We start from the raw sequence: 18,009 nt of genomic DNA on the forward strand, positions 1-18,009 counted from the left end.
CATTTTAACAAGATTACAATAATCCCTTGGATATCACTGATAGTACAAACCAGACATGGTCGCAATAAAAAAAACGCAAAGTAGGATCACGCCTATTACTACTGCATATCATACTACTTTTTTTCACACCTCTGAAAAACTAGTACACAAAATCATCAAGAAGCATATGTATTGAATATTAGTTATAGACATGAAAAGACAGTAATGTATTAATATCTAAATATAATCAATGAATAAGGAAAAAAGTACTGTACTCACAGTAAAAATATATTTTTTTGTCTGACAAAGGCAGCTTATATGCAAATAAATACAGTAAATAGTCATTTTAAGAAAGAAAAAATCAGGTTATAGGAAGCTTCTTCTTCGTCAGAGGCCATTGTGATCCGAGGCCTTCTTGTACATGTTAATTGAACCAATTTTTTCCTTAGGTGTGATTGTGATAGGTTGCTTGCTTATGTGTGCCCTGCGATTGTTCAGTTCCAGGTCAGGGTGTTTTCAGACCCACAATTAGATGTATGGGATGGGCTTCAACACCACATCAAAGAAAAACAAATGTGTGGGGATATTAAATTCTTAACTTTCTGTATTTTTTTCTTGTAGGAAATGTTGAGCCAGAATTGCTCCATACCTACAGCCGTATTGACCCATATGATACGTTGATCCTATGTGTGCGAGTGGCCGTCCTCACTGCGGTCACACTCACAGTGCCAATTGTGCTATTTCCCGTAAGTTTTGATTTGACCATTCTAGTGCAACACAATAATGTGATTGAATGGCCCATGTTTCTTGGCAATGTGCAATCTGTTCATTAGTCTATTTATACACAGGTACGCAGAGCTATCCAGCAGATGTTGTTTCCCACCAAAGCTTTCAGCTGGTTGCGTCACATCGCTATCGCTTTGACCCTCCTGACGTTTATCAACATGCTGGTCATTTTTGCTCCTAACATTCTGGGCATCTTTGGATTTATAGGCAAGTACAACTTTGGACATTTGGAATTAAAATGGGAATAATTGCCAATATATATATTAAGTTAAGATATTGTAAATCCTTAAGAAAAACAAGAGATGGCATTGGAAAACATTTTCCCACCATAAAGAGAGTGACCGGTGACAACATTAGTTACATTTGTAGAAACTATCCCTTTTCTGCAGAGATTTTCTTTATTAGGTGATGCACGTGAGAAAGACCTTATTCAGGGTAACACTAGATCAGGGGTCACCAACTCCGGTCCCCAAGCACACCTATGCAGTCTTTCTTCGATGTCTCCCTCCTCCAAGACACCTGAATCAAAAATATCAACTCATCGACAAGCTCTCCAGAAACCTGATTACTTGATTCACGTAATTTCTGAAAAACAGACTGGATAGCTGGATAGGTGTACAGTGGTACCTCGAGATACGAGCTTAATGCATTCCGGGACTGAGCTTATATGTCGATTTACTCGTAACTCAAACGAACATATCCCAAAGAAATAAACTAAAAACAAATTCCTTCGTTCCAACCCTCTGAAAAAACCTCCACCCTGACTTTCGGAGATGCAACCTATTGAAGGTTGTTTGCTTTTGTCTTCCCTTCAAAATATTTCGAAAATGATGCACACAAATGTCCTCACAATACTACTTCCCAACGAGAAGTAGTATATACTCCTCTCGTATTAGCAATCGCTCCGCCATCCGCACTGACTGACGGGAAAAAAAACCTGACAAAATGCAACGCTCCGCCCGGTGATCGTAGAGACATTACACAAGGGAGTTGCGACCAGAAAGACAGTGCTCATGATGTTCTTATGAGCAGCCGCTCAGTCCGCTGTATGCTCGTATGTCAAAATTATGTCTCGTATCTCAAGATAAATATTTGCTCGAAATTTCACTCTTATCTCAAATTGCTTGTATGTCGGGGCACTCGTATGTCGAGGTATTACTGTATAGTATTGCATATAAAACGATTATGGATTACTTATTGTCTTTCTGTTTACAGTCTAAATCCATCATGTTTGACATTTTGCTCTCTGTCAAGAAACCACACATGGGAATTTTAAAAAACGTGACCATTACATGTTGACTCCAAAGAGAGAAATGGATGGCTAAACAGAGTCAATATTATTGTTCCACTTGTTCCACGAAATTGAGGTCATGTTTCATAGGCCAGAGGTTCAAGTTGAAAGCATTTTAGTTTACATGCTACCAGGGGCGTCTTCAAAGCAGCTTGACAAACATGCAGCGGTACAAACACTGAGTACTTTTAAACACATATCAGCGGTAAAATAGGATAAGAAAAATAAGTTGAACATCTCTCAATATACATAACAGGGAGTCAGACAAAAATTGACATGCAATCATACCTGTAAGTCTTGTTTATACAAGAAACAATTGTTGTGTATGGAGAGGAGCATTGCATTATTAATGTCAACACTATACATTTGGAGTGCCTTTGCAAGGAAGAGTGTTCAAAACTGACTAGTGAAGATCGACCAAACTGAAAGAGTTATCTAAAAAAGTGAAATATAAGACTGCAACAATATTAGGATAGCTAACTATTATTAAATCAAAATACCTATTTCACACAAGAAAAATCTCATAACACACGAAAGGAATTTCTGAAATAATGACAACCTGATCAGAATTTTTGCTCAAACGCGGCATTGATAGTTAAATCTGTCCATACTCATATTGTATTTGTGGAATGTATAGTTGGCCATGGAAAATGCCACCTGAAGTTCATCTTCATCCGTGATCATCCTTTCTTAGGGGGCATACTGTTAAATTATTGACAAAAAAATTAAACAGTTGAGCTTGGAGTCTCTTTGGTCTCGCTGAGGAAACAATTTCAAATATAATTTTCCATATTTACAGGACCATGATTCTTTTTTTCCTTATTAGACTGCAATGCTTATATACATCAGGGCTTTCAGGGACAAAAATATTAAAAAGTAACCATGCAGGGCTAAAAAGATCAAATACTATGACTCGTTTGGTGTTTTGAAGTCAAAACAGGAAAGTCATGTGTAAATAAATGGCTTGTGATTCCTTTGTGAAAGTTGTGCAAATAAAATATTGAATACACTTTAGATAAGCTTCTTAAATATTTTAAATATTAATTTTTCAAGCATATTTGTGTCTTCTATTTTCTTTTTGGCGTCAGAATGAAAGGGTGCCTTACAATCCTGTGTGTACCATACTTAATTAACGCTGTCCACTATATTTTTATTACTTGCTGTTCATTTGAACTCAGTTTTTTACAGACATCTTTGTGTTTCCAGGTGCCACATCTGCTCCCTGCCTAATCTTCATCTTCCCTGCCGTTTTCTACATCCGCATTGTTCCCAAAGAAAGCGAACCTATGAACTCTGTTCCCAAGATCTTGGTGAGCCCATTAAGCACACATTCAACTTCTCAATCAGCTGAAGCCTCCAACAATCTACGTATATTGATGCTTTTTTAAAAATCCTTTTTTAGGCCGTCTGCTTTGCCGCCTTGGGTGTCTCCTTCATGATAATGAGTCTTAGCTTCATAATAATCGACTGGACCTCTGGGAGCGGCCATACCGGCGGGGGCCACTAGAATCTGCGTGAGTCTGTTTGGGTTGAAGGCCAGCTAAAATTAAGAGCTTACACATAAAAATGTGAAGCAGAATCGCACACTTCCATTTATAGAGAAAAATAAACTTTAACTGCAATATTATACACCGACTGGCCACCAGATTAGAGACCCCTGATCAAACTCAGGCATCAATAATTTTATTATGTAATGTGTTTCACAGTTGTGAAAACTACTGCTTTAAAATTTGAGAGCTTTACATATTTTTAATACATCACAAAACAACCAAAGTAGGTGTAAAATATCCCTATCTGATGCAGTGCAGTTAATTACACACTCAATTCAATGCTTATTGTTAAATGATGAACTCTTGAGAGTTTTATTATGTTTGTAATTGTGAAGTTCCAATACAGATTTAATTGGATTGTGGTAAATTAGTGTACAAGAGCAAAATAATGCTCTTTAATTTAATGAATTACTATATGTAATGATGAGCTTTGATCTGATCAAGCTAAGTTAGCCACAAACAGCAGCCGGTACTGTAAAAACTAACAGTTTGCGGTCTCAGAGGTTATTTTCACTTGCGCACATAGAGGAAAGGCATTCAAACCAATGTGTGTATTTATATAACTGCTGTGTTTAGTTGTTGTTGTTTTTATTCCAAAGGAATACTATATTTAACTATTATGGAACTTAATTGCTGAGATACATTGTTAGTGATTTGGTTTTAATTAATTTTGTAATATGGATCATCAAACTTAGCATAATTAAAATATATATTTTTCATACGTATATTAGGTGCACCTATTTCTACAACCATGATTGAAAACATAACTGCCTTTCACATTATTCTTTTAAGGACAAAATGATACATATTGTTATGTTCAGAGTGAGTGGTGAACCTCAAACTTTGAATAACTGCATATCTTTAAGGTTGAAATGATGCAAGGACTGTAAGACACTGTTAAATTAATGATTGTCATTACTTTTCACATTGAAATAAGTACCAAATCATCAGTAATGTTTCTCAATACAGGCATACCCAACCACATTTCCAATTTAGTCGTATATCTTATGTTGTGTTTGTCCTCATTTGGGTCACTGGTAAAATGATGCCGTGCTGCCCGGTGGCGCGACATGATGGCGTGTCGGCCTCACAGCTTTGCGGACCTGTGTCAAATCCAGGTTACGTCCACCTGTGTGGAGTTTGCATGTTCTCCCTAGGCCTGCGTGGGTTTTCTCCAGGTACTCTGGCTTCCTTCCACATTCCAAAAACATGCATGGGAGGCTGATTGGACACTAAATGCCCCTAAGTATGGGTGTAAGTGTGCATGGTTGTCTGTCTTCCTGTGCCCTGCGATCGGCTTGCCACTGATTTAGAATCCCGTCACTGTCTGTTATCAGTTAGTCCCACTGCCAGAGCAAACATTTTGTCTTTGGGCTGAGCGACTTCAACTCCTCAGCTGATGGCTTACAACCTGACACTTTATAATTCAACACAGGACGAATGAACAGGTCAGATTGTTGTGCTTTCCTTACCTCTTCTTTTGGTATGGGGTTGATTGACGCAGCAGCTGTCTCATCTACATCTGATACTGAACAACACATCTGTAATGAAGGCAGAATCAAAGGGGACATTTAATGTACCTTGACTGCTTGGAAAGTGGCAACATTGGCATCAGGTGGTAGTTCCTCAGAACATTCTTTCATCAACGACTCAACATCCAGCGGCACCCTTGACAAAGCATCAGCGTCATTGTTTTCCCTCCCCGGCCTATATTTTATTGTAAAGTGGAAATCAGTCAATGCTGCAACCCACCTGGAAGTGGTTGTTGTCGCTATATATAGTGAATGCTGGGACATAGTACAAATAATCACATAACTTGTCAGTGATTGCCCATTTTAGAGCCAAAAATTCCAGTTTACCAGAATGTAAGTGATAATTCTTGTCAGCTGCTGTCAATGTGCGGGAGCCGTAGGCAATGACTCTTAAGTTTGTCATGCTGCTTCTGACACAACACTGCACCTAAACCTTGGTGTGAGGCATCAGTGTGTACAATGAATGGCTGGGTAAAATCTGGGAAACCCTAATACTGGTGGATGGAGCAGGCATTCAATCGGCGTTTACCAGCAACCGAGTCGAGGGGCTCTGCTACTGTTGTCTGACAGCTCCAGACTACTGTGGAACTGTACGGATAAGCTTGAAAGAGTGACTGCCTATCCTCTACTTCTCAGTCTGCAAAAGTTCCCCATCTTGTAATTGGTGCTGGGGCTGGTTAAAAAATCTCAGCGGGAAGTACAGTCAAAAAAAAATTGTACTGTGCCAATTACAATAGTATAGTCTGTTGGATTTGAGACATCAATTGTGATGACAGGGAAAATACCCTTTTTTACCCTGACCAAGGTGTCGTTGAACTCAAGACCATCTGGCCGTTGGGAGTTCACATCTGGCTGAAAAAGCATGCCCTCTATATAAGATTTGGCAGCTATACGAAACTCCTTCTGAATAATGGTGTGTTTTGATACTAAAACCCTGTTTTTCTTAGTTCTCACTACATACTGTTCTATCTGTTCCGCACTGACGGCCTATATAAAAGTCCTCACCTCGTTTCTTTTGAGACTTGGGAAAGCCCTCCTCACAGCAAGGTACTGTTGATGCACTTCAGTCTGTGCCAGGATGTGTCCGATAACATTAAAACCAATAATGGGATGGGACGACACTCGCTTGTCACAAGCATTGGAATGATCAATTTTTTTGTCCTGTTTACCCCTGAGACCAAATGAAATGTTGTCTCAACCCACTCAATATAACGCATCTCAATCCCAATTGCTGCAATCAATGTCAGATCAGCAGGTGTTTCTAACATTTCTGAGACATTTCTCAGTTGCACGCCAGGTAAATATTCATCTTTCTACCTTTCCTCAATAATTGAAACTTGCGAACCCGTGTCCCATAATGCTTGTAGTTGGTGGCCATTTAGATAACACTGAACAAGACATTGCCTTAAATTTTATGGTGATGACCTCTTGCTGCCGGGGATGGCAGATAGGGCGTGCCTTGGTATCTGCTAGGAAGTTCCCCACAGTCACCATCACTTTGCAGATAAGTGCAATTGTGCCCGTGTTCTGTCCAGTGCTGTTTTTGGCAAGGTTTGGAACAACACAATGTTTCTTTACAGGGTGGCCATTGTCTTAGCCCTCCCAGTGAATCTCCACTGCCATAATGTATGAATAATTGGGGCTTTTCTCCGTTCATGGTTGACACTCGTCCCGCAGGGGCAACCACTATCTGTTTAAAGGGGCTTCTCTTAGTGGTCTGACACCTCAGATTTTAAATCCATTTTGAAAATGTTCTCCACTCCCACGCCGATATCAGTGTGTGCACTGTACATCTCCCCCTCCCTGCTGATCACTGTCTCTAATGTAAACACAATTCCCGTTTAACACTTCCTAATATGTTGAGAAAATCACATATTTCCAGCAGGTTTCTGTCAGGTTGTGCAATGTTCCGACCACCTCTTCGTGCAACTGTTCCATTTTGTTGACAATGCAGAAGTTCTATTGACTGTACAGGAGTGAACTCTGAACTGGCATGTCTTTACTGTCCCTCTAATGATCTCGGATTGGCCTCAGATGACAAGTGCTCAACCCCCAACTTCCATTTTTTTTTTCAAACAGCAACACCTCTTCTTATTGCCATTGACCTGGTTTGTAGAGTTTGTCCGGATTATGTGGGCTCAGAATTCGGTGAGCAGGTCTGAACAGCAATCCCAGCGGTGCCTCCAAATGTTGTACCTTGCATTTATTCTTGAAACCGGGAGAAATAATCGTAATAGTGATTTGTTGTTGGTTTCTCAATGCAGCTTTTCTAATTTATCTTTATCAACACAAAAACCCATAATATATAATTACACCCATATACAGTTGTGGTCAAAAGTTTACATACACTTGTGAAGAACATAATGTCATGGCTCTCTTGAATTTCCAGTTATTTCTACAACTTTGGTTTTTCTTTGATAGAGTGATTGGAACAGATACTTCTTTTGTAAGACAAAAAACATTCATGAAGTTTGGTTATGTTATGACTTTATTATGGGTGAATAGAAAAAAAAAGTGATCAAATCTGCTGGGTCAAAAATATACATACAGCAGCACTAATACCCATGACAAGAGAGCCATGACATTATGTTTGTCACAAGTGTATGTAAATTTTGACCACAACTGTATATTAGATTTTAGCGTGTCAGGCTCACAGCTTTGGGGTCCTGGGTTCAAATCCAGATCGGTCCGTCCACCTGTGTGGAGTTTGCATGTTCTCCGGGTACTCCGGTTTCCTCCCACATTCCAAAAACATCCATAGTAGGCTGATTGGGCACTTTACATTTCCCCTAGGTATGGGTCTGCGTGTTGATGGTTGTCCTTCTCCTTGTGCCCTGCGATCGGCTCGCCACCGATTTAGGGTATTCCCCGCCTCTGACAGCTAGGATTGGCTCCAACACCCTCCGCAACCCTAATGATGATAAGCAGTTCAGAAAATGAGATGAGAGAAGAGAATCAATTCAACATCAATTTATTTTAATCTTAATTCAATTAGTGTAGTGAATTGTAATTTAGCAACAGGGTGAAACAGTGGAGCTCGGCGGCCGAGTGGTGTGTCGGCCTCACAATTCTGGGGTCGAGAGTTCGATCTCAAGTCGGTCCTCACTGTATAGTTTGCATGTTCTCCCCAGGCTTGCATGGGTTTTCTATGGATACTCTGTTTTCCTTTCTCATCCCAAAAAACATGCCTGAGCACCAATTCAGGGTGCACCCCAGTGACCCTTGTGAGGATAAGCAGTTTAGAAATTGAAAGAATTGTAATTTTCATGATCACTGCTTTTGTGAGAGTACAAACAACATATATACACACATTTTGTCCTCATTGAAGAAATTTTAATACCCCTGGGAGTATACTGTATTTCAAAACAGCTTTAAAGCACGAGAAATAAATATTTAGTGATACTTTTTAAAGCATTATCTTCCATCAAACTGATCTGCTTGCGCCCAAAGTTTTTATTTATCTATAACTATTTTGTGTAGCCATAGCTGTTTGGAATTGAGTTTTTTAAGGTATTTTCACAACTTGTTAAAACCAGTAGAAAATATTGTCTATTCAGTTAAGTCTATTTTAAGTGTTGGATTGTCAAACCGAGTTCTTGATGTAAAGATAAAATGACAAGAACAAAAGCTACGTGCTGTTTGAAAAAAATGCCATTAACTTTCAACAAACAAATGCGGTCAATAAGTAGAAACATGCAAGTCAACAGGGGAAATGAAATATAACATTTATAAATAGCTTTTGGGAAAAGAAACTTGGCTCTATTTTGATGATGTGAATAAATGTAAACATTTTATTTTTATCAGGCATATGGCGCTGTAATTGTCATAATAGAGTGTAAAGTGTAAATAAAATGAAGCAATTTAGTTTGATAATAAAATAATTGTTGGTGTTTTTTTTCCATCTAGTCTTGTGTCCTCTTTCCACCCCACTCTTTCTTTTGATCCAGAACTAACTATTAATGATTATTAGTTCTATACCGGTGTTACGGCTGTCAGCTTAGACCAGGGGTGGCCAACCAGTCAGAGACCAAGAGCCACATTTATTACCGTGTTACCGCAAAGAGCCACATTTTTTACTGTGTTACCGCAAAGAGCCACATCACACAGATTTATTGTAAATGTCACACACCAGCATAGTAATGACATAAATTGACTCCCACAGTACTAACAGCACAGGCCAGTCATTATCAACAATGAACATTGTGTGTGCACTGTCTCACACAGACAAACTCTCAGTTCAACCAAGTCCACAAACAAAAATATAATAATTTACAATAGCGTTTTTCTTTTTCTATGCATGTTACTTAGTGGGACTTCTGTCATAAAATCAGCGCCTATTTTTGCGCAACATTCGCTCCTTGTGAGCTGTCATTTATTATGAATGGCTTTTCGCTAGTTAAAAGCCATTCATAATAAATGACAGCTCACAAGGAGCGAATGTTGCGCAAAAATAGGCGCTGATTTTATGACAGAAGTCCCACTAAGTAACATGCATAGAAAAAGAAAAACGCTATTGTAAATTATTATATTTTTGTTTGTGGACTTGGTTGAACTGAGAGTTTGTCTGTGTGAGACAGTGCACACACAATGTTCATGCGAGGGAGACCAAGGCGAGAGTGCTCAGCCGGGAGCAGCCAATAGGAGAGCGAGGTGTACACCCACGTGGTGGGCGAACTAGCGCGCCCACCACGTGGGTGTACACCTCGCTCTCCTATTGGCTGCTCCCGGCTGAGCACTCTCGCCTTGGTCTGCCTCGCAGGGGGTGTGGCTTTTTCAGCCGACGCTCGATCTTTGGGATACTTTTTGTGTGCGCGACGCCGTTCATTGTCGCTTCTGGTTCACGGGAGCTCTCCCACTCTGTTAAAAACGTTTACTCAAATGACCTTGCTCCTACTGGGAAACTTTGAGGTATTTTCATCCCAAGCACATGCGCATTGGACGAAAATACCGTATTGAACTCAAGCGAAGCGCACACGCAAAAAAAAATAAAACACAAATACAAACTTTGATATGGACGTAAGAGCCGCATGAAACCGGGCAAAGAGCCGCATGCGGCTCGCGAGCCGCGGGTTGGCCACCCCTGGCTTAGACACACTATGTAGTAGGGTGTGTTGTTTCTTTTCATTCGTAACAACCGGGCTAAGATTATATTCTAGTTAATATTACTAAATTTTATTCAAATTATACAATGTTGACTACTGACTGAAATAACCTGGCAGAACAAAACAAAACCATCTTTTGCTTGAAAATTTAGGCATGATTAAAATTATTCATTTGAATTGATTGAATGCCAAAAAATTGAAAAAAAAAAGTTGTTAAGTGGGCTTACAACTGACTGGCGACCAGTCTAAGGTGTAGTCTGCCTTTCGCCTGACGACAGCTGGGTTGGGCTCCAGAAACCTCCAGAAATATTTTGGCTTTTTATGTAAGATTTATTTTTGAAAGTTAAATACAAAAAATAGATCCTCTCAATGATAATAATATAATAATATTAATTTAATATTTATTTCTAAACTGCACCAAGCAACAGACGGCATGTTTTTAATTTATTCATTTTTTTTAATCAGAATACTGTAATTTGCATTGGTAATCTTTGTCCGCTAGAGGTCGTTGTTTTTCAACGATCATTTTAACAATATGTACAGTACCTTCATCCTCTTAAAACAATTGTCCGGGTTTTCTTTTCCTCGAAATGATTAAAATATTAGGTATAAAAAAACTCCAAAAATGGTTCAGTTTTGTCTGTTTTCTGAAGAAATCATAAAAAAGGGTGTCAAACAGTCCCAAAAATAACCCAGTCAAAAATGACTGAAAAAAGTACAGTGAAAAATGTGTTGTATTTCCTTCCCTCCTGCTTAAAACTATTTACACTTTACATAGTTTTAAGCAGGAGGGAAGGAAATACAACACATTTTTCACTGTACTTTTTTCCAATCATTTTTGACTGGGTTATTTTTAGGACTTTACATTGTAAAGTATAGATATAAAAAATCCATTCAATGACCAGGTTTTTAAGAAATGTTTTCATTTGTAATTGAAACCAACCTTTCTCTGCTCATCATATGATCAGAAAAGGACATCAATGTGATTAATTTAAACCAGAGAAGTTTAATATTGACCAATTCTCATTACAGCTAACAAAAGTAGCATTAATACAAATTCTACAGGAAACAAGAACGACAAAAATTTAAATAGTATTTTATACTTTATGTTGTAAATACATTTTTTAATTAATATTTATTTGTAATTGTTTAAGCATCAGCAACAGAGCTATAACAAGCACCACGGAATTTGAGATATATCTATCAAAACAGATTAAACATCTCATTAACATTGTACCATTGATAAAAACGAGTGAATCAAATATGACAATGTCTAATTTAATGGCCTTTTTCTAGAAGCTATTTTAAAAAAATGCTTAAAACAATTTGATTAGCAATTAAGTTGGTGGGTAAACTAAAAAAAAAAAGAAAATGATCAGGTTTTTCAGGAACTCATTCCTGGAAGAGCTAAACTATTTCCACTCACTCATAAATGGTGTTGATAAGTGAGAATGTTTGTGCAGGGCGTCGTCGTTCTTTGGCCTAGAGACAGATGGGATAGGCTGCCACTTCCCCAAAAGTGATATAACTACAATTTAGACACGTTCTTTTTACCGTTTTTAGATTTAATTAGATAACTACATTCAACCTGTATTAGGAAAATTTCATTGCCACAGTAGCAAGAGGGTGAGAACACAGGCACAAGAAAATATATTTTAGACAGATAAACAGGTAATATAAGTAAATAACCAAATAAATAAGTGAGGAGTTTATGGGGTTGTTTGTTCAAAATATAGATGGATATTAAAAGGACATTGAGGAAACAGAAAAGAAGAGAGGCAATGTTAATACAAAATATGATTGAAAACAAACATACAGACTGTGCACAGTATTATTGATGTTTAGCGGCAAACCCATTTTTTTACGACGGATCATATAAGTGGGTGGAAATTAGTCGTCATCCTTTCAGTTAGAAAAAATGACTAATCCTCACATCAGCAATTCTAAACCAATATTTGTCTTGTGATTCCCAATCACGTGTATTAGACATGTGGTTAAAGGAATTGCAGCAATGGAGTCATCGACTGCCCCCTGCTTCTCCAGAAGGGACCTTGGAAACAAAGCAAATGAACACCTATCCTCCATGCTTTCAAATAATTAAAATAATTGGAACATGCTTACATACAATTTAGAATGTTGGGTTAATTTCACATTCATGTGAACAAGTCAGAGTACTTTAAGAAAATCCACAAAATCATGCGGACTGAACATGTAAACTGAACACAGGGACAAAGGGAGAGAGGATGTAAAGCTGAGATTCGAACCGATTTTGACTGTAAATTATGTCGTCAGATTTTTTTTTTATAAATATGCTGCTATGACAAGGCACAAACGGTTCTTTCTTTTGTGTACCCTGTTAATGCCTGCCAAACTTGTCTTTCATCCATTTTTCCCCACCCATTCACACACCCTTATTCCAAATCAGCTCTATTTATCTCCTTGCATGCTTTAAGATTGCCTTTTTCCACTTCAGTCACATTCAGTTCTGTGTTTGCCCTGCCCAATTCATAGAAGTTCTGAAATGTGGTCTTGTCACATGTCACGTCCTTTGTGCAAGGGTATCGAAAAAAAAAATAGACATAAAAAGCCAAAAATGTAAACCGTGAGAGTCAAAGAGCAACATCCTATGTCAGAAGAAGCATAAAAAAAATTCAATGTGCCAAATTATTTTTAAAATATAATTTATGACTTTTTTTTATGGGCTCTAATGAATTTGACTTTGTTTTGAGAGACAATAAAAATAAGAGAAACATGAAATGACACAAAGACACACAGTATACATAAAATCTGATAAGCAAAGCCGCATTATCTTTTGCCGGGAGCCACACATAGCTTGAGAGCCAAGTGTTTGCTAACCCTGAATTAATGAGTCACTGCGAGTGATGAACCGGTTTTCCAAGTTCATATTTTTACATTTGTTCCTGTGGTTCACGGCCTATTGTTTTGTGTGCTGGTTAGTAAACACATTTTAAGCATTTGCTTCCTTGCATAAGTTGTTACTTACGTTTTTATTTTCCTGCTTTACGCTTATTGACTTCCAATTAAAATGAATGCGTTCTTGAATGTAAAGCTAGACTTTTTTTTTTTTAACCGTCACAAACAGTCCTATTATTCTTCCAGTTATGAATCTGGGAATCTTTAAATTAACAGCTTTTTTTTTAAATTATAAAAGTGGTTAACAAATCTGCCTCTAAATCTAAGGTTAAAGGTTTAAATCTTGCCAGTTGCTAATCTATCCTCCTGACTACCACAAAAATAAAAATGTTGTCCAATCACTTTTACTTCGAAATTCCCAAATCTATGTGAATTAACTGGAATACTACGAAATATATTTTTTTATCATTGGGCACAAAAGGAGTTAATACGATTGGTTGCCCGGGTGAGAGATATTTACGTTTACAAATGTCCCGGACAGAGGACACATTTAAACTACTGGTAGTAAGGAGGATATATAAACTGTAAAACTAGCTACAGACTACAAAACCAGCCACATCCTTCTGTGAATACAAGACACATTCAAAATGAGAGATAAAAGATGCTTCAGTCTGATAGGAATTCATAAACAGACATTTTTAGTTTCCGTTCTTAAACTCATGTACTCCATTTGTGTCTCAACCTCCAAGTTTTTGTACAACAGTTGAAAGCATCACTGCAGTACCTAGAACATGTTCTTCACCCTTATGATTGAGTACCATAAACTAGTTCTCACATTTCAGTCCTATAAACCTGTTCGACTACAATCTTTTCAGCAAAGCTTGTTTATCTTCAAACAAACACTCCATTTTCTCACACATTTCAAATGACTCATACAGAATAAATTTACCCAACTACATTTATGAACTCCGCAGAGGTTATTTTTAACACAACCATTTGCTATAATGTATTCTTCTCAACAAGGAGATATATACGTATGTCTTATACTTCGCACTTTCATTGTGGAAACGTTTAAAAAAAACAAAAACAAATCTGTTACTGGAACACAATGAGCGTTCAGTTTGCATTTTAATCTCGGTTGATATAATCCCAAAGCAGAGGGAAACACAATCTTATTATGGGTAACCAACTGGTACCTGGTTATTTGATCTCATTGTGTGGTAATGTCGTTTGGCCCGCCCGATCACCTGATTTAAATGTGTGATTTTTTTCTCTCTAGAATACCTCCAGTGAAAGGTGTACATTAATCGTCCCTCTATCTATTGAACAATTTAAAGAGGCAATCCGCCAATAATGTTCTGCCATTCCACATTTAATGACCCGCCATAGACAACTTTCGTAAACACCTTCAACAGTGTGTGGACAATCATGGATCCCATTTGACTCATAATTTTTAAAACATAATGAAACAGGGAGAAATAATCATAATAGTGATTTGTTGTTGGTTTCTCAATGCAGCTTTTCTGAAATATCATATATAAAACCAGGTGACGCGAGTGATTAGCGCGTCGGCCTCACAGCTGTGAGGTCCTGGGTTCAAATCCAGATCATGTCCACCTGTGTGTAGTTTGCATGTAATCCATCTGGGATTGCCTCCAACATCCCTCGTGACCTTAATGAGGATGAAGAGGTTCAGAAAATGACATGAGAGATGAGAACATAATGAAACAGAAAGTGCCCTGAGTGGTGAGCGTGTCGACCTCACAATTCTGTGATTCTAGGTTCAAATCCGGGTCGGTCTACCTGTGCGGAGTTTGCATGTTCTCACTGGGCCTGCTTGGGTTTACTCTGGGTACACTGGTTTCATCCCACATTCCAAAGACATGCATGGTAGTCTGGTTGGACACTCTAAATTGGATCTAAATTTCCCCTAGGTATGAGTGTGAGCGTGAATGAATGTCTTTCTCCTCATGGCAGCGAACGGCTGGCCACCGATTCATGGTGTCCCCCACCTGCTGCCCGAAAGTCAGCTGGGATAGGCTCCAGCTCCCCCTGTGACCTTTATGAGGATGAAGCAGTTCAGAAAATGAATGAATGAAATAAAATGGCATTATATGTACATTTAAAAAACAAAGATACTTTTTTGTTTCTTTAATTTATTTGCATTTCCATGTACAATGCCTTGAATAAGAGGGTGATGTTATTTCAAATACTGAAATATGAGGAGGTAAAAATGACTTTATTAAGAGCCAAAGAAATGGAACACCTGGTATGCTCCATTTGCGATAGGGACCCTCAATGACACCCTAAAAATAATCAAATACAACGAAGTAACGAAATAAAAAGTGGGTTAAATAGAAGTTTGTAACGACAAAAGGACAAATGCTAAAAGGTTTTTCTTTCTCCCTTCTCAAGCTTTAGCGATGCTGCCATCAATCAATGGGACACATACCAACTTTTCCAATTACAGAAAGGTACAACATCAGTCCATGCAGCGAGTGAACTTTAGACCAAAGGATATTTTTTTAAACTTCAAGCAGAACCAATAGGACGTTGCATGTCATTTTATGGTGGTTAATGGGACAGTATCCCCTGTCTCTATCACCATGACACCATCTCAGATTCATAAGCTCTGTAGCTCTGTCAGTGAACGGCAAGGTGATATTATAAAAATATTTAGGTTCCTGGATTTGTTGTTATGTGTTGATTTTATTTCACCAGTTTCTAAATTACAATAAAGATGGAAATTTGCAGTTTAAAACTGCTGATGTGAGATGTGCAAACAGTAATGCTTATTGACAATTTTTATGGAAAAAAATGGATTCTCTTGCGGACTTAAGGAAACACTCATACAATTCAGAATTCTATTCTGGCTCAGATTGGATTAGATTAGATTAGGATTACATTTCATCCCATATTCGGGAAATTTCCTTATTTGCAGTAGCAAGACAGTAGCAAACACAGACACAGAAGACATTGTAGATCTAGGTCAAAACCTGGAGCCATACAGGAAGTCCAGTATCGGTGCTAGCTAGTGATGGTAGTTTATTGACTGTCGGCATTGAACAAGCTTTCAGAATATGACAGCTGACAAGAGAAGCCCATTGTAAAGCCTTATCACATGTACTGATGATTTTAATTTTTATTCATTCAAAAACAGTCTTTACTTTCGGTTAATCCAACAATTTATTCATTCTATTAATAAAGTAGTATTTTCAGACTACAAGGCGCAGTTTCATCTAAGGGTCCAGTTATTGTTCCAGGTGAAATTATTGAAAGGAAAACATAACTCAAGACAACATGTTTATTATGATTTACTGTGATACTCACAAGATAATAATAATTATCAGTTCACACTTTTGTTTTGTCAGTCAAAGAGCAGGCTTAGCTTTAAATAATAACAGATAATAATCTCTTGCACGCCATTTAACCATAACAAAGCAGAAACTATTCTTATAACTATTATTATAAAACAATTAAACATCAATTTATGAAACAAATGAAAGTGTAGCTGAATAAATAACTGGCACAGGACATGTACATTGAACATTTTTTACATTCTTAGCATCGCAATGCATGCATGTTGGTATGAGGCACTCCTAGGACGCTATAATATTCTTTATTTTATGGTAATAACTCATCTGTAATGTACTAACTTTAAAAATAATACGTTTATAAAGTGTTCTGTGTAGAGATGTAAATGGAGCCACCGTCTTTGGCAGCTTCGTACCGATGATCTTAACAAGTCGGCTTTTCCAGTTCGAGCCAATATGAAAGGAAAATTATGAGCAATGACTAAGTGAAAATGTGACATAAAATGTAGACAACATGAGGAAGTAATCATTATTTGTTCACATTTGAGCCGCCTCAATCGCCCGACTTCGGTGTGGGCAGGTGTGAGCTCAATTCCCGCTGGTGGCGGTTTGATTGTGAGTATGAATGGTCGCCCTGGATGTAGTAATGAACAACTTAAAGAGGGAATCCGTCAAGAAGTTACTGCTATTCCACATAAAATGACCCGTTGGCTTATAGATAACTTTTGTGAATGGTTTCTACGGTGAATGGACAATAATGAATCATATTTGACTCATTTAATTTTTAAAACATATTAAAACAGAAGGTGGCCATGGGGCTGAGTAGTTAGCGCGTCGGCCTCATACTTTTGGGGTCCTGGGTTCAAGTCCAGGTCGGTCCACCGGTGTGGAGTTTGCATTTTCTCTCCGGCCCTGCATGGGTTTCCCCTGGATTCTCCAGTTTTTACCCACATTCCAAAATTATGCATGTTATGCTGATTGGATCTAAATTTCCCATAGGTAAGAGTGTGTCTCCCCGTGCTCTGCGATCGGCTGCCCACCGATTCAGGATGTCCCCCGTCAATGGCCTGAAGTCAGCTGGGATAGGCTCCAGCACCCCTTGTGACCGTAGTAACGATAAAGCAGTGATTTTATTTATTGGCTTATGTGATTTATGGTTTCGATCTAAGGTCTACTTTTCTCAGAGTATTCTTCATTCGATTCAAAGATTAAAAATAGACCAGGAAATTATTTTGCTGGCACCCAGTTCCTTGAAGCATAAATTCCTTTATGTACAGTACCAATAATTTACTGTTAATATTAGTGGTAATGCGAAAGAGCCTTCAAAGAGTCTTACAATAGCCGTAACGACTTCATTGTTTTATCACTTCTAAAATGGTATATAAGTGGCATATTCAGATTTTTTTATTTTAGTTCTCGGTCAAAAACACATGTTTTGATGCTTGTTGAATGAGCTTAAGTCAAAATGTCCTGATAGGAAAAACAGAAAATAAGCAAGATATTATTTTTCAGTGCAGAATGTACTTTTTTTTCTTATACTTTGTTTTCTACTATCTTGGGCCCATTGTTTGACAAATTCTA

General features: G+C 38.0%; 1 protein-coding gene across 1 annotated transcript in view; it reads left to right on the forward strand.

Annotated features, from left to right (window-relative positions):
* LOC144202967 (sodium-coupled neutral amino acid transporter 3-like) overlaps window positions 1-9,035 on the forward strand; it is a 28,525-nt gene extending 19,490 nt beyond the window's left edge. The window contains exons 14-17 of the mRNA XM_077726116.1: window positions 601-725; window positions 828-972; window positions 3,263-3,366; window positions 3,459-9,035. Of these exons, the coding sequence (XP_077582242.1) occupies window positions 601-725; window positions 828-972; window positions 3,263-3,366; window positions 3,459-3,563 (479 nt within the window). The 3' untranslated portion in view covers window positions 3,564-9,035. The remainder of the gene's footprint in view (window positions 1-600; window positions 726-827; window positions 973-3,262; window positions 3,367-3,458) is intronic.
* The last annotated feature ends 8,974 nt before the right edge of the window (window positions 9,036-18,009 follow it).

This window comes from Stigmatopora nigra, chromosome 10, assembly GCF_051989575.1.
Source record: "Stigmatopora nigra isolate UIUO_SnigA chromosome 10, RoL_Snig_1.1, whole genome shotgun sequence".
Lineage (NCBI taxonomy): Eukaryota > Metazoa > Chordata > Actinopteri > Syngnathiformes > Syngnathidae > Stigmatopora > Stigmatopora nigra.